This window comes from Typopeltis vanoorti, chromosome 5, assembly GCF_054136105.1.
Source record: "Typopeltis vanoorti isolate ZY-2024b chromosome 5, IOZ_Tvanoo_1.0, whole genome shotgun sequence".
NCBI classification, from domain to species: Eukaryota; Metazoa; Arthropoda; class Arachnida; order Uropygi; family Thelyphonidae; genus Typopeltis; species Typopeltis vanoorti.
The window spans coordinates 126,880,684-126,903,566 of NC_143553.1; the positions used below are offsets into that span (position 1 = coordinate 126,880,684).

At 35.8% G+C, this 22,883-nt stretch overlaps 1 protein-coding gene across 1 annotated transcript in view; it reads right to left on the reverse strand.

Annotated features, from left to right (window-relative positions):
* Positions 1–22,676, reverse strand: part of Scsalpha1 (Succinyl-coenzyme A synthetase alpha subunit 1) — a 110,890-nt gene extending 88,214 nt beyond the window's left edge. Inside the window, exons 1-2 of the mRNA XM_090392714.1 lie at positions 22,428–22,676; positions 5,745–5,845 (exon numbers count right to left, since the gene is read on the reverse strand). Of these exons, the coding sequence (XP_090248840.1) occupies positions 5,745–5,845; positions 22,428–22,470 (144 nt within the window). The 5' untranslated portion in view covers positions 22,471–22,676. The remainder of the gene's footprint in view (positions 1–5,744; positions 5,846–22,427) is intronic.
* Between the last annotated feature and the right edge of the window lie 207 nt (positions 22,677–22,883).

Genomic DNA, 22,883 nt, shown 5'->3' on the forward strand with positions numbered 1-22,883 from the left:
GTTTAATACTTTTTGCATAAATGTGCCACTTCTAATCATCCAATGTGTCACTTTTGGTGCATGTGCCATCTCGGCTCTAAGGTAATCAAATAATGGACCTTAAAATAGATACATCAGTGACTTTCTCTTTCCAGGTACTGCTCCTGCATATAAAGCTTCATAAATATCAGACATCCAATCTTCTATCCAACTTATGAATTCTAGCATCTCATCCTATTGTTTAAATACCACTTTTAATGTGGCACTCTATTAAAGGCTTTTGAGAAATCTACCACTATATATGCATTTCTGCCATCCAATGCATCATTGTCCTGATGTAATATTTAAGCGGGTTGATAACATGATCTCCCCCTTAACAAATCTATGCTAACCTTCTGAGAATCCTGCTATTATCAACCAAATATGGATTCGATATCTCAGTAATCCCACTAACACCTTAAGCACAATGCCAAATACTACTATCCACACCTTCAGGACTTTATCTTGACATGTTTGTTAAACAAGTGTTCCAGGTAAGATTTATGCAAACATACCTGAAAAGAGTTTGAGAAAAATTGTGGAAGAGAAACTCAGAGAAGAGCAATCTGAGTTTAGACCAAATAGAGGCTGTCAAGATCAGATTTTAACTTTACGACAAATAGTTGAGAAAGCATGGGAATATGACAAGGTGCCCAGGAAAAATCTTTTCAAAACACTACAGTTATATGGAATAAATGGAACATTACACAGAGCAATACATATTCTATATTTAAGTTGTAAGTCAGCAGTTAGAATTGAAGATAATACAGGAAAATAGTTTAATGTAAAATCTGGGGTTAGACAAGGATGCACATTATGAAAAAAAAAATGCTTTACGCAGATGATGTACTTCTAAACACATCCAGTGCAGGTCTTCAGGTTTCTCTAACTAAACTATGATGATAGCTAACCTATGATGGTATGGCCACTTAAACAGAATGGGAAAGGAAGGTTAGCAAAAACAGGTGTTTGATGCCAAGATGGCAGGAAAGAGACCTAGAGGAAGACCAAGGTCTAGATGGATTGATTCAGTCAGAAGTGCCCTAGAAGAAGAATGAAATGCTAGATAGGAAAATATTGGAGTGATGACAAGTAATAGACTAATTTAGAGAAAAATTGTGGATTTTTCTTTAAAAAATGGAGATTAATAATAATGTAAACTTAATCATGTAATGGTGATATAGTAGTCTAAACATCGGTTGAGTGTACATATCAGGTACACTCAACCGATGATGATAATATTTAAGCTTTTTTTGCTGAATGTCAATCTACTTTAGCTGAATTTTAACATTTCAGGTTTTTGATAGCTCTTTGTACCTCAAGTACTGATATGTACTGATTGTATTTTCTGAGTGGTTTGTACCTTTTGTTTTGTTTCATTTAGAAATCTTTCAAATATTCCAGACAACTAGAACATCTTCAGTGTTCATGTCATCTTTATAGAGCCTCTGTAGTTCAGTCAGTATAGACAGAGCCCTTTGGTCTCAAAGACTGGGGGTGGGGGGGGGTCTTTGAGACCATCTTGAGACATTTGAGAAATCATTGATTCCCATCTATGACATGAGGAACCTTTATCTGGTCTCTTTTGATTAAAGGTGAGCTAGCCTGTCTCATAAGGAGGTAGAGTTTTTTTAACCCAGAAACTCAGGGTTTTTCGTCCCTCAGAACAGGCAAACAGGCCCTATGAACGCACACAGTTCTACAGTCATAATGTACATACTTAATCCCTCATTAGGAGGGCTCAACCCATCCTAAAGGACAAGGGGGGGATGGGAGGGGATCCCATACGAATAAATAAAATGTCATCTTTATTATCTCTGATTCCTTTTACAGTACTCTTTCAGAATATTTTGCTACCTTTCTGATATTTATTTTCTATGTTCTTACCAAAGATTTCCCATGACTTTTGTTTAACAAGTTTTATACAGTTCTTTTTCTTACAATTTGCTCTATATTCTCTTGGAGCATAAGCTGGCTTAGTTGCCATGAACTTTCCATATGCTTTCTTCTTGTCCTTGAGTACTTTTTAACTTCCTGAGTTTATCATGCAGTTTTAATTTTTCTATCCTTGCCCAGACAACCTCACTGAATGCCTTTCAGGCTGAGTCAGTCAATGTTTTTTTCTTCAGGGTCTGCCAATGAGTCTTCAAGGTTTGGTTCATGTTTTTGAACTCTGATTTTTTTTTTTCTTGAATAACATTCACGTATTGAATCTACAGTTCACCTTTGAAAACTGTTCAGAGGTGAACAGTTATTCTTTTTAAGACTTTCTTATATGCTTTTTCTTTCCAATATGATATTCAGTTTTATACTGCTGAAAACTAAATGGTGATCACTTCCTATTTCAAATCCCCTGTACACTCTTGTGTCCTGAACCATCTGATATCACTATCAACAATAATATAGTGATACTAGGGGGGCTCTGAAACAAGGGTGGTCTGAAAAGTTCTCGGCCTCGACCATAGAAGATGGCAACACTATCGGCATAATTTTTTTTTCTAAGTTGGTATGGATGAGACTTGGATACATCTGTCATAAGCATCCATGTGAAATTGCAAGTCATTCTATCAAGTAGTTTGTTTTACACAGCTGCTGTCTGAAGCAAAAGTGTTGTCTGTATCCCTTGAATTGGATAAAATTGAGTATCGTGCAGTTATAAAATTCTATAAAATGAAGGTTTAACACCAAAAGAAATTCATTTGAAGTTCCTAAAAGTTTATGGGCACTCTTCTCCTTCGTTTTCCACAATTAAGAAATGGGCTGCCGAGTTTAAACGTGGCCGTACCAGTCTTTAAGATGATCCATGTGGAGGAGACATCCAAAAAGTGTAGCACCAGAAATCATTGATCAAGTGCACGATATGGCATTGGATGACCGGTGAGTCAAAGTGTGTGAAATTATCGAGACCATAGGCATTTCAAAAGAATGTGCAGGATATATTTTGCATGAAGAATTGCAAATGAAAAAGCTTTGCGCAAGATGGGTGACACGCTTGCTCACAGCAGATCAAAAACACACTCACATGAAAATTTCTGAACAGTGCTTGGAATGTTTTAACAAGAATAAAACTGATTTTGGGCATCGATTTATTACTATGGATAAGACTTGAATTCACCATTATACACCAGAATCCAAATAGCAGTCAAAACAGTGGACAGAAGCTGATTGTTCAGCGCCAAAGAAGACAAAGGCGGTTCCATCAGCAGGAAAGGTCATGGCATCGGTGTTTTGGGATGCTAAAGGTATTTTGTTTATTAATTATCTTGAAAAGGGTAAAACAATAACCAGGGAATATTATTCTGATCTTTTAACCAGACTAGATGAAAAAATCCGTGAGAAAAGACCCGGTTTGCAGAAGAAAAAATCATCTTTCATCAGAACAATGCACCTGCACACAAAGGTGTTTTGGCAATGGGAAAATTAAGGGATCTGCACTATGAATTGTTGGAACATCCACCCTATTCCACAGATTTGGCTCCCTCTGACTTCTATCTCTTCCTAAAACTCTTCTTTGTTAGTCAGTGTTTTTCTTCGAATCAAGAGGTGATTGCAGCTGTAGAGGGGTATTTTGCAGATCTTACTGAGAACCACTACAGGGACGGGATAATGGTGCTGGAGCATCATTTGAATAAGTGTATTAGTCTTAAAGGAGATTATGTTGAAAAATAAAAATAATTTTGAAATTATAAATTTGTTTTTACATTGTTAGGCTGAGAACTTTTCAGGTTATCCTCATATGATACAATTCTTATAAATGTAAGGTTACAGAAATTGTAGAATATCTTACCAGACAATTATCCCCACCCTTCCTCTTTGGAAATGTGATGAAATAACCACAAGTGGAAAGTTCCTATGTGACTTTGAAAAAAAAATGATAATCACAATCATCATCATCACAAACCAAGCCATATTTGATAATGTGTTATATTTTTCTTTTTCTCGTAGACAGGCTTATACGTTGGTTATGCATTTCTAAATCACTTAGGGAATTGAAACAACGTAGATCCGAATATAAATTAAATTATACTTTAATAGATATTTCCAATATTTCGGCAATGTCACATTGCCATTTTCTAAAGGAACTTACAAAAAGGCAGGTGCACACAGGCACTAACAATACAGTAACTGAGAATGAAGATATGAAGCTATCGTTCTCCTAGAAGTCCTGATGGTGCCCTCTGGCAGGCTAAGTAGGCGTTCTTGGCCGTTGGGCTGAAGGTCTGCTGATGTATGCCTCCCAAATTTGGGGCAGTCGCATACAACCAAATTTGTTGAGGTTTAGAGAGTTTCTTAGGGCAGAGGCTGATTCCATAAATAATCTTTCGAATTTATATTTGCTCCGGTGTATTATTGTTGCTTTCTTCCACCATATTCTGTGGCGAGTATTCAGAGCATGGTCTGCAAGACCCGAATGGCTATACTTGTAAAACCGGATGTAGTCCTTGTGTTCAGAAATTCTGATATTCGCTGTCCTGCCTGTTTGGCCAAAGTACGACAGTTTACAACTGCAAGGGACCTGGTATACACCAGGTAGGTCTAGGGGAAGTGGTTGGTCTTTGGTAGAGTGGATAAGGGATGCCAATTTTCTGTAAGGCCTGTAACAGGAGGTGAGGTCATGTTTTTTTAGAATTTTGGTAATTTTTTCTTAGGTGCCTCGGATGTAGGGAATGGTGATGGATTTAGAGTAATCTTTTTTGTGGAGGGGGGGAGGAGGGGGGATGTGGTTTGTAGGTTTTAATATTTTTTGGATTTTTTGGGGGGGATAGCCATTGGCTGAGAAAGTGTTGAGGATGTGATTTAGTTCAGCGTTAAGGGCTATGTCGTTAGAACAGATTAGTTTAGTCCTGTTGTATAGTGTTTTTACCACTCCATATTGTTGTGAGGGGGGGGGGGGAATTGTTGGTGGATGTATCTGCCTGTATGGGTGGGTTTTCTGTAAACTGAGAAAACTAAAGTTCCATCAGGCTGGCGGGTGACTAGTGTGTCTAGGAAAGGGAGGCAGTTGTTTTCCTCTTTTTCCAGGGTGAACTTGATTCTGGCGTGTTGGTTGTTTAAGTGTGTAAGGAAGGAGAGGAGTGTTTCAGAGCCATGTGGCCAAATAGCGAACACATCATCAACATAGCGAAGCCATATGGTTGGTTTTTGTGGGGCAGAGGCTAAGGCTTTTTCCTCAAAGGTCTCCATAAAGGAATTGGCCAAGGGTGGGGAGAGTGGTGAGCCCATGGCTGTCCCCTCTATTTGTTTGTAGAATTTTCCCTGCCAAACGAAATAGCCCGAGTTCATTGTGAACTGAAATAGGGCTGAGATATCGGGGGAAAAATTTAGCTTGGATTAGCTTTAAAGTTTCCTTGAGTGGGACATTTGTGAATAAGGAGGAGATGTCGAAGCTGACCATTATGTCAGTATGTTGGAGTGTAAGGTTTTCTATGCTGGCTTTGAAGTGGACTGAGTTTTTTATGTGTAATGGTGTGTTGCCAGTATAGTGTGTGAGCTCTTTGGCCAAATGTTTAGCTAATTTGTATGTGGGGGAATCAATGCCATCCACTATGGGACGTAATGGCACATTTTCTTTATGTATTTAAATACTGTGTTATAATGTGTTATAAGGTACTAAAATATACAGAATAAGCATCTGTGTGAGAAGAAAAATAAATGATTACAATGGTTTGAATTTCTGATAACTAAAAATTATTAAAATTAAAATTAAAAAATTAATATATATTTACTTGTTTCCCAGTAAATCCTTGGCAGATAACTTTGGTATTCTTTCCAATTTTTAGATTGGCTCTTGTTGCAGAATAGCAATTCCTTACACCAAAATGTCTTGCTAGGTAAGATAAAAATAAAATAAAATAAAATAATAAATTATTGAGAGTTTATTTTTCAGTTGATTAGACTATAATAAGTTTAGTTTAATCCTTTATCCAAGTGTGAGCAAACAAAGTTTGCACCTGAAAGTATCTTCAGGACTGGGGTAAGGCAGTACAACACCGGGCAACTCTTTGCAAAGGTGGATAAAGCTCTCTCATCACTCCTATCTCAGTATCTCCCATAATGCAAAGCATATCTCCTTGCAGATATGTGTAATGCTATGCATTAAGGCAAGGACCACTACCCATACCGGTTTCGACCTTTATTGAGGTCTTGTCAGTGGGAGTCAGGCCCAGTAGTGGAGACACAAAGGCAGAAGCAATGAGAGGTCATCCTAACCTATAGGAGTTGCCAAAGGGTGTAAAACCTTATCATTAAATTACTCAGGATTCAGAGAAAGATGTTGAGAGTTTATTTTTCACTTGGTTAGACTATAATAAGTTTAGTTTAATCCTTTATACAAGTGTGAGTAAACAAAGTTACACATATCCACAAGGCGATGTGCTTTGCGTTATGGGAGATACTGAGATAGGAGTGATGACAGAGCTTTCTCCACCTTTGCAACGAGTTGCCTGGTGTTATACTACCTTACCCCAGTCCTGAAGATACTTTCAGGTGCAAACTTTGTTTGCTCACACTTGGATAAAGGATTAAACTAAACTTATTATAATAATAAATTAATTTCAAATAAAATGAATAAGGACAAAAATGTGTTTAATTTTCTGATAACAGATTTCTTAATAAAGGTGTGATATTTAATCGTTCTGAATTACAGTTATTTAACTATTATATCTGAGCAATCCAACTGTTTTGAGCAGAGAATACCTAAGACAATAAAACATCTTACCATAGAAACACCATGCATATTGTAAAACATTTTACGATATGCATGTTTTCATTTAAGTATAAGTGACTAGTTTCTTAGCTGTGTGATGAAATACATTTTTTTAAATGGCAATTCCAAACAAAAGGTTGATCGAAAAGAAAGAAAGAAGAACTTTTTCACTTTCGATGACAACCTAAGATATGATTGTACTTTCTAGGAAATACATAAGGGCAGTTGTTAGGATTAGAAGAGAGGCTGGAGAATTGCTGATGTTAATTCTGATGAACACTGGCTATGGAAATACTCATAGAAAATACATGCAGAAGGAAATGAACAAGAAAGACGAAAGGTGAAAGAGTGAACTCAAACTCCCAAGCAACTTCAAGCCAGCCATTTATCTGTTCCCCCTGTGCCTCTCCAGCATTAAAAATTCCTAAACCTCGGCAAGGCATATGGATAGCCTTGAACAGCAAAAAAGCTCAAAGCGATCCACAATCAGCGTCTTGAAGCTAACATGATTACCACAGACAACACTAGCAAGCTCTGCAATCTCATTGCTTCATCAATTCAAGACACAATCGAGGCAGAAAATAAAAAGTACAACACCATTATTCTAAATTTCCATTTAGAAACTGATATAATACTAAAGGATGACATTTGCAGGTTCATTGGACAATGCAATTTTGACCTCAAGAAAATTGTTCAAGTGTCACTGCTTTGGGGCCACATTTACATGGAGAGATGGAATGAAACTTCCCACGCTTAATGAAAGTGACCTGCAATACCCTGACAAACAGATTGACATTCATATCAGTGTGAATAGCAAAGTCAGAAGGCACAAACCCTGAATCACATGTACAAGCCTGACAGGATCTGACCTTATGCACAGTGGAAAAAAAAAAAAAATGGTGGCAATTACAAAAAAAACTGGAAGAAAAATGTCACTGTGAAGATGAAGCACATTAATAATCAATTATAAAGAAGAGATATCAGTGAGAAAATGAAACTTTGTAAATAACAGTGTGGAAACCTGATCCCAAATACTGCATAGAGAACATGTGGGACCCATGTGGTCAAAAGTCAAACTTCACAGAACCTTCCATATCCATTTTTCACAAATATATGCAGTCATAGTTCTAATCTTAATGATGTTCACTGATGAAAATGATTCAATGGTGTTGAAAATATCGTAATATTTTCAGTTAGATTATTCTGTATTGTATCAAATTTTACTTCATCATTAGTCCTGAGATTTTGAAAATAAGATATGATTATTTCTTTGTTCATGTATTTTATTATTTTATAAGTTATTGGTTGTAGCTTATCTATATCCTTTTTCCAGTTCTGTTACAAAATTGTTCCACCTCTCTCTATGTTGTTTTCTTACTTCTCGTTTTGCAATTGCAGTGTCTTTTGTACTCTATTTTTGCTTCTACTGTCTTGGTATTTAGCCATTTCTGGTAATTCTCTCTCTCTCTCCCCTTTTTTTCTTTTTTTTGTTATCTTTTTTATTTCTTTGTCCCAGTTTCATAGTCCTCGTTTTCTATTCCATTTATTCTTTATTCCTAAACTTTCTGTTGCTGCTTTTGTCAGAATTTGTTTCAAAATTTCCCATTCCTCTTCTGTGTCATTTGATACATGTATGGTTTTTGTTTTTAACAATTTGTAAGTGCTACTAAGTGAAAGCTGCTGCTGAAAAGATAAGTTTTATCTTTGTAGTAAAATAGCAATTTGGATTTGTGTTTTAGTGTAGTTTTTATTTTTTTATAGCTTAGCATAACTAAGTGATTGTGGAGATTAGTGTGTTTCAAACAAGCTTTTATTTTTACTATATTTGAAGCTTGCAGTGAACAACGACAAAATTTCAGTATAAATGAGATTAGGAATTCGAGAAAATCGGGCTGCATGAAAATCAAACATAATTAACAGTGTGGACTTTCCGAGGATGGTACAGGTTGTAAATGAAACATGTATATGTGGTGGAATGTGAAGAGCATGTTTGTGAAGAGAAACCAAAGAGAGTATGAATGTCGAGAGTGTAATATTCTATTGGACTATGAGTTATCAGTAAATGCAAAACTGGCTGACAATAAAATGAAATAGTGCATAATCACATGAGCAAATACCCATACGAATCACGGAATGGAAGCAGGTGGAACTATAAAAGCAAAAGAAAGTATATCTGAAGAAACAAAAGTGAGTGACATTGGAAGTAAAGAAATGTCGGAATGAAGAAATGAAAGAAACGGATGATAAACTGACAGATAGTATAATTGCCAGGATGCAAGCCTTGAAAAATAAGTTGATCAGAATGAGAAGTGAAATGAAAAATATGCATAGTGAGTTGAGAATTTTGGCAAATAAGAATGGATGAGTACAAAAGATCCTTTTCTTGATTACTTTGACTTCTAACTGGGTGGTATCAGAAAATCTTTTATAGGTAATCTTGAACTGTCAAATTTTTCAACATACTTGATCCAATGCTTTCTGTATTTGTATATTTTATGCATTATTGGGTCAATTTTTAGGTCTTTTAGGTGTTTTTTTTGACCCTGTGTGTGTGTGTTTTTTTTTTTTTTTTGCAGTTTTTATAGTATACATTTCACTTCCATAAAGTGAAATATTTACCATACAAAGCTCTGCCAAGAACTTTGTATGGTACAATTCACATATCTTTAGAAACTCTTATTTTGTGTTTTTGAACTTGGTTAGGTTGATCATCCCTGTTATTTTAAGGAAGTTTGAAATTCTGGTATAAGCATCAACTTCTTTTATATGATAAACACATATTCAGGCTTAGGTGCTGGTTTACATTCGTGTTGCACTTTAATGGAATAATTTACAGCACAAAGAGAAATCATTGAAGTTTAATCAATTTCAATATTTCATCCCAGTCAAAGAGACATCATCAGGGAAAACAATGCTAAAATTGTAATAACACACAAGAAACAATAAGTGGAAGAAATGAAGTAGAATAAATAAAGACTAAAATTTGATGAGGGATGTCCTCTACAGTGCTGTTGGCTAGCCTTAGATGTTTTTTTTTTTTGGGGGGGGGGGCTAAGAATTAAAGTTTCCCAAATTTTGGGAAGTTTAATGCAACCATATTTATTAAGATTAGGCTGCATTTTTTAAGTCTGCTGCAAATTCTAAAGGGTCAAGTTTGTATTTGTTGTGATGAAGCATGGTGGCCTCTTTTATTATGACATAGCAACAGAAGGTCATTTTATGTATAGGGTGACAAAACAGAGCACTCATGCCCTCATGAATGCTCTGTTTCGTCAGGAATGCTCAAAGGCAGAGAAATCTGAAAGTCTTCAACCATTACATGAAGTTAACGATCAGACAAAAAGCTGGCTATGCACTTACAAATGATGATAAGACAGATCACAGAATGGCAATCTAGTGAAGTGGTCTATGCTAAACCTAATCAAATGCCTTGGATATATCAAAAGAAGCAGAGGTTTCCCAAAACCTTTCTATGGAAAAGAAGCCATACTGGTCGGAGTCTACCAGTTAACTGATTAACTGGTAGACTCCGAGGAAGTGAAGAAATTGACCATTAATTCCAAAGAGGATTGAGGTGAGAGCAATGACCTGCTGATAGTTGGATGACAGACTCGTCTCTTTTCTTTTTTTTTTTTTGGAATAGGCTGAATATATAGGCTTGCTTATGTGTGCTAAAAGGACAAACAGGTGTAAAAAAGAGCACGAGATTACAATGGATGCTATTGAGTAAACAGGAAGACTTTTTAGTATCTAGATTATTACAATCCTTCTGATATTTTTCAGGTGAAAGACCAACAGACCTATTTCTGGTATAAATGATGGTAACTGATTTGTTAATGTAGATGAAAGGAGAAGAAAGATGCTAGGAAGCCTGTCTTTGGATGTTGTTATAGAGTTCTATCCAGATAAGTGAAAGGTATAGAGGCACAAATGAACAAAGGTTGAGATCAATGACCTTTGCAAAGGACTGGAAAGCAAGACTGTCATTTGTACAGAGGCAAGTTTCTGCATTTAACTCTTTCAAAGTCAGATTTGGATTTATTGATGGTTGTTTTGCAATTGATGCATACTTGCACATTAGCCAAGATTTATTTTATTTTATTTTTTGTTTATATAACTCCCACCCATGAGAGATTGTAAACTTACAGAGCATTAGTGTTATGGGCTGACTAAGAATTTTTATATTTTTTGAATTTATTTTTACATAATCCAAAAACCCTGCTCTAGAGATCAAGCACGGAACTTCTGCGAGTCTCCAATAAGATGGGTGATGATCCCACACTAGGCAATAAAACTCATCTCCCACCTACAGTTAATTACAAACATTCAAGACTGCCTTGGCACATTTCTTTCAAATATTATATAGTGAGGAAGGAATTGTGAATGGAGTGAGAAATGAAGTCCTTCATTACAGCAAGGATCATATCTGTAACTTGAAATCCTAAAGAGTGGAAACAATATACTGCCTTGATATCTCTCCATAGCCAACATTTCAGAATCCTAATGTTATTCCAGTCAGTCTTTGCTCTCTCTCTCGAGTTTCTTCACTGCAATGAAAATCAGATGACCATATCTATACAAAAGTTTATAGTTTAATCAGCACCTTATACAACAGCAAACCACTGCCTTAATTTTACTTGTCAGTGTGCTTATCATAGTAGCAATGTATTAGCGTAGTCCTTATAATACTTGTAATGTGCCTTCTGAGCTCCAGGCATGTGTCAAACATCACCTTCAGATAACAAATTTCATCCACCTGCATAGTTCCACCAATACAATATAGAGCCCTACACCACTGCATTTCAAAATACAATATTTTGCTCTTATTAACTTTAAAACAGTAATCCCAATCATCCATTCATGATGCAACTTTATATATTCATGAAGGGAAAACATAGCATTATTATTATTACATGATACCTCCAAGGAGTTCAACGATCCATCAAGGAAGGGAACTCTTCTCCACAACTCCATCTCCACCACTTAATCCACTAACTACACAGAATGTCACCACCATCATCTATACACAATACTATCTACTGCCCACTACCACCACTAGTATTTTTATTTGTAAATCATCACTGATTTGTCTGTGTGCAGAATGAAAAACCCAAAGTTTCCAGGGAAAATCCCTGCAACCTCCATATGAGATCGACTAACTTTCATTGCTCCTTATTACTCTCCATTATCAGCAAAAAAATTTATGTTGTCAATCAACCTGAAATATCACTGACAAACAAGTTGAACAGTAATGGTCAAAGAATATCACTGCAATGCATTGCTGGTTACCATCCTCTACTGGAAGATATCTTATTCCCTCCATACATGGTTTTGAGTTTAATAACTTGCTTATCATTCAGATAATCTCTTATCCATTCCTATATTTCTCTGCAATATACCAACTTGCCAATGGGCAATCTATCAAATACTTGCACACAGTCCAAGAACATTACCATATATAAGGCCTTTCATTCCTATCCAGTACCTTGTCATAACACACACACAGACTGCTGAAGTAAAGCTTATCCTTTACAATCCCATTTTTGATTGCCATAGAGAACCCTATTCACTCAATCCTCTGTTCTATGCAGTACTTCAACTATATGTCAATATCTAGAACTTAAATTATCAAAAATGTTAAAAAGAGACTGCCTAACTTTCTATACACCTTTCTATGGCATTTCCAGAGGTGGCTGATACATGTTAGAAGCTCCACATTAGAAATCATATTGGGTGATTAAGTAAATTATAACATGGCCAGCTGGCAAAAGATTTGAGTTTAATGACTTCCATTATGGTTTGATGGCAAACTTTTTCTTGTTTCTTTTTTCTTTGTAATGAGTTGGAGAAGTGCTACTCCCTAAGATGCAGAAAAATTCTAAAAAAAAAATGAGCATGTATGTAGAACCGAAGCAAAGCAGGCAACAATAGTTGGCATTTATTTTTGAGTACAGCTAGGAGCTTTTCTTTTTTCTTTCTTTCTTTTTTAAATATCAATTCCCATACACAAGAGGTTGTAAAACCTATTATAGATCGAGGATGTGTGTGTGTGTGATAAAAGTTAAACAGAAGTGAGATGAATGATGATAATTATTTTATGTTTTTATTAACTTTTTTTTATTAACATAGGAGTTTTCCCAGAAATAATATACATAAGTTTTTTTTTTTTTTTTTGGTACTCAGACTAGTCAGGAATCAGCAATTCTTTTAACATGTTTCTGGAAAAAAGACAAAAAGTGGAGAGGCAGGAGAGAGAGAGAAAAAACAACAACAAAGTACTACTTTGGATTCAGTATGAGATGACTGTCTTTTTTTTTATGTTATCAATGGTCACACCTTTATCTCATGTTCCCACTCCTATACTGAATATGAAAGAAGTAGTATCATGAAAACAAAAAAGTTGTAACCAATGGTCATGGACCAGATGTCATGATCCAATGTTATCCCAATTTGCATTTAGTCATTCTCAAAGTCAGATTTGGAAGTGTTTTTTTTATCTCAAGTTTTTGAAAGCTTCTTTGTCTCTTTTGCAAGAAATTTGGTTATGAATATTTGTAGTATGCTGTATTTTTAGTTTGGAAGTGGTTCTTGAACAGCTGGCACATCTGATTTGAAAAATAGACAGGAATGTTGAGCAAAATCAGGAATGAATACCTTGCATCCAGCAAAAATTATTTAAATCATCGAAAAAATGGAAACAGTTATCTAACCACACAAAAAAGATGAGTGTGAAAGAGTAGTTAGGACTGTCTACTATTTAACTGAGTAAATAGCCCCAATTGTATATCTTAACCTACAAAACAATAGCAAAATGAAAGTCAGTTGCTGTCATGAATTTGTCCTTAGCAAATACACTTGTGCAAATGGTACATGTATTCACAAAAATTCTGTATCATCCTATCATGCTCACATTCCTGTGTTCAACAAGTGGTATACGATAAAAATGACACTTTTTTTTTTTTTTTGTTAATGGTAATCCCATTCAATCTATAGTACATTGCTTCTGTGGACAAGCAGAAATGTAGAAAAATAAGAAAGTTGTTCATGTTAGATTTGAAGACTTGTCAACTGTACTTTCTCTTTAGGAAATACATAAAGGAGTGTGTGGCAAAATAAAATGATAGAAAGAATGAACGAAGAGAGAAAAAAATTTTAGTTGGGAGTTGAAAGATGAAGCAGTATCGAGTAGTTACAAGATACATTTTGATAGATTCAAAGGAGAGTGGGAAAATTCCCAATGACATTCTTACTATTCTAATGAATAGTAAGAATGAAAATATTTGTGGAAAACCCAAGCAGCGAAAACAACATTTATGTGAAAGAGCATGGAAAGGGCTGGTGAAATACAAGTCATTAAGCAACCTAACTGCTCTCTTCAGTACTGGGTCAACCATTTTTAGGAACACAACCCCAAATATGAGAACAGTATTCTTTTATGCTAAGAAAGAATGAATTATCTTGCCTGGGGTGCTGTCAAAAGTAAGGCTGTTGAGAAACAGTTTTATGATAATCCCACCCATGAAATTAGTATCAGTACCATAGGTAAGTTACTGGCTATATAATCAGGAAATTTTTCAAACTATTTCAGACCTCCACTAAGCAGAGAATGGTAGTTCCCTGCTTAGTGGAGGCCTGACTGAGTGATGAAATTAATAAATAAATTTATTAATAAATTTATTTATTAATTTCACAACATTTATGTCCACAATGAGATCAGAACAGGCCTGTTGATGAAACAGCAGTTATGCTAACTACCCAGTGGACCAGATCAGCAATATGTGGAGTACACTGTCGTCAGCAAAACTGTGGATTGGATTTATAATCAACTAGAAGAGATCACTGATATCAGAAAGGAAGCAGGTGAAAGCATTGAGCTATGAGGAAGTTGCTAAGATTAAGGATATGGGGTGTGACAATTTAATTCCCTGAACGGCCATGTAGTGCCGTCCGTGTGGTGATTTGGTTGGAGTCACGTGAGTAATCATCTTTGTACATGTTTTAACTAATGCGTATGTAAACCTCAAGCTGATAGAGCCATTTGCTAGTTGGCTACTGCAAAAACAATAGAGATCTGAGTGTTAATATCAAATTTTGTGTGAAAATCGGCAAAACTGCTACTGAAACGTTGGAGCTGTTGAAAGTGGCATATGGTGTGGATGTTCTGAAAAAGATTCAAAGGTGGGCAAGAAGATGTGAATGACGACCCCAGAAGTGGGCAGCCAAAAACAAAAATGACAGATGCAAATGTGAATGGAGTGTGAGATTTGGTACGGTCTGACAGACTATTAAGTGTATGATTAATGGCTGATGAATTGCAAATGAATTGAGAAACAGTCAGGGTAATTTTGACTGAAGAATTGGGCATGCGAAAAATTTCTGCAAAGTTTGTGCCTCGGATCTTGACAGACGAACAGCAGCAGCAGCGGCTTCAAGTTACAACTGATCTTTCTGCAAATAAGCAGATGTTTCTGAGAGTAATTACAGATGATGAAATGCAGTGCTTCCAGTACTATCCTGAAACAAAATACCAGAGTTCGCCACATCCAAAAAAAGTATGCATGTCAATATTTGCAGTTCAAGACTATGCTGGTGTGTTTCTTTGATCACAAGGGGGGGGTAGTCCACTATGAATTGATTGAACAGGTACAGTCAGCCAACAATGCTATTTAGAGGTGCTGAAAAGGTTTACGAGATTCTGTTTGGAGAAAAAGACCTGAATTATGGCCTGACAAGTGGATCATCCATCACAACAATGAGCCAATTTCATAGTACATTCATTGTGAGAAAGTTTCTGGCCAAAAAATTTATTACTGAATTAGGTCATCCTGCTTATTCACCCGACTTAGCTCCCTGTGATTTCTGGCTGTTTCCAAAATTAAAGACTGTGCTAAGAGGACGAAGATTTTCTGACATTGCTGATATTCAGCATAATGTGATAAAGGAACCCAAGAGTATTCCGGAAAAAGAGTTCCAGGCTGTGTTTAGTGTCAATACTATGTTGTACCAGAGTAGACTTTTTGACACTAAACACAGTATCCAGTGGGATGAAGCTTGTCTTCTCCATAGAATCAGGTTTAAATATGAACATCTTATTTCTTTATTTATAATCTTACAATTATAAATAAAGAAACCAATCAAAACAAATAAGTAGTATGTGTACACTGAGATAGGACTTGGAAGTTATGACGTGAAGGAAAACCAGGCTTCTCAGTCATATGCTAATTGACAGATCTCTGATGCAGAGTTGGGGGGAAAAGGGGAGAATATTGCTGCTGTATTTCCAATATGGAGTTCAAGGTCTGCCTCTTTTTTTTTTCCCCATCTGTAGGGGTGTAGAGGACCAGAGCATTAAAGGGTACAGAGGGTGGATGTCTGAGTTGGTGGCCAAGCCATTTTATTTGGTATCTTTGAACAGTGCTGACTAGAGGATCTTGCTGGGTTTCATCTAATATAATAGAGTTGGGATGTGGTCTTCCCAAGAGTAATCCAGGATATTTCTTAGACAAGTAGTTTCAAAGCTATTTATAATATTGGTCACTGCTTTTGTTGAGATGTTCCAGGTCTGGGAGTTGTACAGAAAGATAGACTGGCAGGTGCAATTGTAAAGACAAATCTTTGTCTCCTTTGAGATGAGGCTTGACTTCCATACTTTATTATGACTTCTGTGGAACTGCAGTGCTTTCTGTTTTCTTGTTTGAATGTCTGTTAAGGAATCTGAGATGTGTGATCCAAGGTATACAAAGTCTTCTACTTTTTCAAGGTGATCGTTTTGATTTATGTAACCATCAAAAATAGTTTTTAATAATATTTTTAATAATTTGTTTATTAATAATTTATTAATATTAATTTCTAACACATGGTACCAGCTTTTAATTGGTAAACCACCGACTGCTGTACTTGTATCCCTTTCTTTGATTTGCTTGTTTCTACGAACTGATGATGTACTGTTATTTTCAGTACGAAACATCTGTACTTTCATTTCATTAAAGTTAATTACTGTGGTTATCGTGTAATTTATTGTTTTTAATCACCATGAAGGAATTGAGGTAGAACCATGGAACTTAACACATTATTCTACATAATCTCCACAAAGTGTTATATATTTGTTACAATGCTGCTGCATCATTTGCAATCCTTTAAGAAAAAAATTTTTCCCTTGTTGCACAAACCAGTCCTCAGCTGCAGATATGACTTTAGCATCAGTGATAAATTTTGTTCCCTAGAAGTTACAGAAAAGATTATGTCCCTGGATGGAATGAAGAGAGTGAACATCTCTACAGAGAGTTCCTGAAAAGTGAAGATCCTGAAATAGCAGATGAATTACTACATAGCCTAAACTCATCTCGAAAAACAAAATGGATTGATACGACTGAAAACCTTGACTTCAAACGATCAAGTAGAAAAGCTTGGAATCTTCTCCAACAACTATCCACAACTAATCTACCTAAAAGAAAAAGCAAAATCATCTCCCCTGAGAAAATAGCTAATCAAATCGTTAATATGTCAAGAGCACCTAGGGACCGTGAACATACCAAGAAAGTTAGGAAAGAACTTAGAGCTTTAAAAATAAATGCCCATGCTTTCTCACAATATGCCTCAATCTTCACTATAGATGAAGTAAAAGCCGTCATAAAAGATATCAAAGCAGGCAAGGCCCCAGGCTTCGATGGTGTCGATCCTGAATTTCTGATTAATAGCGGGCCAAATACTATAAAATGGCTCTGTGAATTATTTTCTGATATATTCTCATAGACAGGCTTATACGTTGGTTATGCATTATTAAAACACTTAAGGAATTCAACGTAGTTAAGGATGTAAATTAAATTATACTTTAATAAATACTTTCCGATATTTCGGCAATGTCATGTTGCCATCTTCTAAAGGAACTTACAAAAAAAAAAGGCACGTGCACGTAGGCACTACAACACAGTAACTGGGAATGAAGATATGAAGTTATTGTTCTCCTAAAAGTCCTGATGGTGCCCTCTAGCGGACTAAGTAGGTGTTCTTGGCCGTTGGGCTGAAGGTCTGCTGATGTAAGCCTCCCAAATTTGGGGCAGTCGCATACAACCAAATTTGTTGAGGTTTGGAGACTTTCTTAGGGCTGAGGCTGATTCCATAAATAGTCTTTCAAATTTGTATTTGCTACGGTGTATTACTGTAGCTTTTTTCCACCGTATTATGTGGCGTGTATCCAGAGCATGAGCTGCAAGACCAGAATGGCTATACTTGTGAAACCGGATTATCAAATACATCCAGTTTCACAAGTACAGCACGATGAAAGGCATTCGAATCTAGTCACCAACTAGAGGTACATTTTTTCTAAATATTTTCTTGATCGGTTCCCGAGTTAGTCAATCTCTGGCACGGGCTAGCAGGTTTTTTCTCCTGAAAACTCGGGTTTTTCTTCTCATAAACTCAAGAAAATTGGCCGTCGAACCCACACTATTTTCAGACATTAAATATTGTGTTAGGGACCACGAGATGGCTTCACTTGCTAGTCACTTTCTTCACAGTGTACCAATTAATTAGTGATAGCCTTGGGCTAGCTATCTCTGATTGGCTACCAGTGGAGATTGAACTGCCCAAAAGTTAGGGCTAAATGCCTTGCCTACTCCCTCTATGGGAACAAAAAAGGCATTAGCTGATTTTTTTTTTTTTTTTTTAAATTTCCATCTTTGGTTTACAATAATAATGAAGTCTATCATATTCTTGGTTTGTTTATCTGTCTGGTGATATCCATGTCCATTTTCTTTGGGGTTTTGCTTGTTTAAAGAGAGTTTGGTTATTGTTAGTCTATTATTTGAGCAGAAGTTTAGCAGTCTTTCATCATGTTCATTGCTTTCTCCATACCCAAACTGTCTGATTACTCTTGGCCAGGTATCCCAGTCTTTGCCTACTTTTGTGTTTAAGTCCCCCATTACAATTAGGAGATCTCGACTTGATGTCTGATGTACTGCTTTTTGCAAATCTGTATAGAATTCCTCAATGTTGTCTTCTTCTAATGCTGAAGTTGGTGAGGAAAAATGTCATTGAGCACTTCTGCATGTCCAGATGTTGGTAGATAATAATCCCAACTCATTCCCTGGATATCCGCAGAGTCTTTGCAATGTTTCTGGCTGATATTCGTCTATCATCAAGGATCATGGCATGCACAGCATCAATTCAATCTTTTCAGGTGTGACTGCTGTGGAAGGTCTTCCTGACCTGGGGGGGGGGGGGGCATCTGTTGTCTCAGGATGCCCAGTTTTAAACTTGCCCGCCCATTTGGCAACTGTTGGATATGCTAGGGCAAGTCCCTTTTTTCACACAAAGTTTAATGAATCTCAGTTTGTGGAGTTTTCTTGCCGCATGAAAAACTTAATGGCCCATACCTCTGTGTCTTCAAATTTCTTCAAAATCTCTGACATGTCTTTTTATATATCCTAAAAGAAAAAAGAAGAAATTATTACAATTTGATAAAATATCAGGATTAACATATGTTCTTTCTTGTGGTTATATCAGTTGCTTTAATATCACTTTTTTTTTTTTTAATCAGAACTTTTCAGCCCTTTCTTGTATATCAGGAGTGGTGGTTAAAGTTTTGAAGAAATTGATAAAAATTAGAATTCAGGACTGAGTTGTCAGAAATATGATACTTTATAACGGGCAATATGATTTTGTGAAGGGTAGGTCTTGCCTTAGTAACTTACTTTCCATAATAAAGTAACAGGAGTTGGATAAAGAAAATCATTACTAGGTGATATTGCTGGACTTTGCAAAGCATTTGACAGGATTCCACACAGAACTCTGTTGCATGAATTGGATCAAATGAGAATGGATCTGAAGCTGGTGATTTGGATTAGAGGGTGGCTAATGCATAGATATCAGAAAGTGGTTTAAGGATGAGCTGAGTCCAGGAGAAGGCAGGTGACTAGTGGTGTACTTAGGGCTCAGTACTTGGACCTCTGTTATTTAATTTGTACATTAATGATACTGGAAATAATTTGAAAGGAAATATCCACTTACTTGCTGATGGTGTAAAATTGGGAAGAGCGATAATCAATGAAAGTTGCTTAATGTTTTTCACTTGGTTATACTATAAATTAAAGATGCCAAGAAATTATATTCTTGGTTTCCTCCTTTATCCAAGTGTAAGCATAGTTTGCATGTAAAGTAACTTCATGAGTGGGCTACTTATTACATTATATCAATAGTTTATTATTCTATAATGCAATGCACATATCCTTACGGACATGTATAATGCTTTGCATTATGGGAAGGACCACTACCCAGACTGGTTTCGACCTTCAATGAGGTCTCATCAGTGGGAACCACTATATACAAGTAGCTCAGTCGTGAAGCTACTTCACATGCAAACTTTGGTTGCTTACAATTGGATAAATGACAAAACCAAGAATATAGTTTCTTGGAATCTTTAATTTATAGTATAACCAAGTGAAAAACATTCAGCAACTTTCACTGATTATCGCTCTTCTTCTTCTGTATTACTTCCACCTTGGTATCACTTCTGGGTCTGGCTCCCACTGATGAAACTTCAATAAATGTCGAAACTGGTATGAGTAGTGGCCTTTCCCATAATGCAAAGCATTATACATGTTTGCAAGGATATGTGTGTGTTGCATTATGGGATACTAAGGCAACTGATGTGAAGCCATTAGCCTCTATATACAAGTAGCCCAGTTGTGAAGTAACTTCACAACTAGGCTACTTTGCAAACTATGTTTACTCACACTTGGATAAAGGATGAAACCAAGAATATAATTTCTTGGTATCATTAATTTATAGTCAATAAAAGTGATGTAGAAATCTTGGAGCATGACTCAAACAGGCTAGCATACTTAAAGTAAATAGTGGTTGGTTTAACATGGCTAAGTTTAAGGTGATGCACTTTGGGAGGATGAGATCACATGCTGTGTACTATATTAATGGAACTGAACTGCAAGAAGTTGATGAGACAAAGGACTTGGCATTTCTGTAGACAAAGAGTTTAGAGGACATATTGCAAATGCTGCCAAAACAGCACATCGAATTACATGGCTTTTGAAGAACACAAGCACCTATAGGGAAATTACTGTTCCATTTTATAAGGCATAAATAAGACTACATCTGGACTATTGCACACAAATCTGGTCACCTAGATTCCTTGGTGATGATGAAATGGTGGAGAGGATCCAGAGGCAAATGACAAAAATTCTTATAGATCTGTGGAATGTTTCTTATGAGGATAGATTGGTCTGTGGGCTCCAAAAACTATCTGATAGGCATGAGAGAGATCATATGATAGAAGCATATCAATTATTAAAGAGGGTTTTATAGGATTGATACTGATGACTTTTTTTCTGAACAGTGCAGGAGTGAAGAAAATGAGGGGTAATCCCTCCAAATTATGTAAGAGTGTAGTTAACAAGAGTGTTAGGACTAGATTTTTTGCTTGGAGGGTGATGAATGTGTGGAATGCATTGCCAGAGGTGGTTGTGAATGCTTCATCTATAAATGAATTTAAGGAGAGGTATGATTGGTACTGTGTGAATAATGATTAATGTGTACTGGATGGTCTCCCACAATGAGTCTTCTGACTCCATGGAGACACCATTATTATTATTATTATAAAACCTATTAGTCCACACATGGTACTAATGTATTATAGGTTTCCAATCTTTTGTGGTGAGAGTCACAAAAGAACAAAGAAAAAAAAATTAGAATTGCATTATGATAAGCAACTTTGTGGTGCAGCTGAAAGAATCTGGGAAGCACTGCACCTTTCAGCTGAAAATGACTTATTCAGTGTCGATTCTCATCATGATGAAAGGAATCGTTATATCGGTTTTTTGCAACTGAAGGTAAATTGACTTATTTCATACAGACCTAGCAAATTTTTAAAACCAGAAATTCACGTTTTACATCCCACAGTCAGGTGAATCGGCCAAAGAACACGTGTAGATGGAAAATAATGTAATGTAGATGGTGAGCTGAGTGGAGTGTCCTCCCACTGATGAGTCTTTGAATATACACAGATTTAAGCTTATTTATGGCATGAAATGTAGTTATTATGCTTAAAATTGTAATATTGTTATGATATTCATGTTTATGCTTCTACATTGCCATAACATATAAGTATCACAACACGATATTTATGTGTTATGCTAGTACACCTGGTTTCTTTCGTTCTTTTTTTTTTAATGATTTCTCCAGAAACAAACTGCAGTTATATTTTTACTCTGAAAATCACCCAAAGTGCCAAGAAAAAATAAGTGCACGTTTTAAATTTCATTTAAGTCATATTCACTATTTTAAGTCTGTTCACTATATTAAAAAAAATCAGCATTTCCAGATATTTAATTTGAGCTGATTTGAATACAGTTTTTTTTTTTCATTCGAAATATAAATGCACATCTACCATCGAAAAAAAAAAAAAGCAAGTTTTAGAATCTTCGATTAAAGATGACTGCCAACAAAGAATATTAATCACATAACAGGAACGTTAACTCGTGATCTTTGCCCTCGCACTCATGTCGAGGTCGTCTAATTCTTTCGAAGAACAAAATACTTAAGAATCTTGTCATTCTATGAAGAGTTCATTGCTGAAACGTTAACAAAGAGATCGTAATAATGATATTCTCAAATCTTCTAAAAGTTTATTCTAAGCTACTTTTTTTAACAAACCAACAGCAAACATATACATTGAAATATTGAAAAGTACCTATAACCTGCCTCACAAACATAGTTATGGTGGTTGCCATCATGTTCTCTACCCACAATTCCACACAGAACAAGCATCCATTTCGTATTTGATTGATTAGAAGGAATATAAGTGTCTGTTATCATATAGCTTACTCGAGGGATGCATCTAGTTTTAATGTTCTAGGAGCAGTTTAGAACATTTGTAGATAAATGTTACTGCTTTTAAACATTAATTGCTCTGTTACGCTCTGGACGTCATAACTGAATATTGACTTTGAGAAATTGAGAACTGTCTGAATTGTTGTAAGAAAAATTATTGTATCATGAGCTACTCGTTTTTTACATATAACTACCAGAATACACAGAAGAATAACAATAACCAAGTAGGAATCTTTGCTGGGGAAAAAAATTTTTTTAAATAAATAAAATATATATATATATTTATTTTTTAATAGTTAATAGTAAATGTTAATAG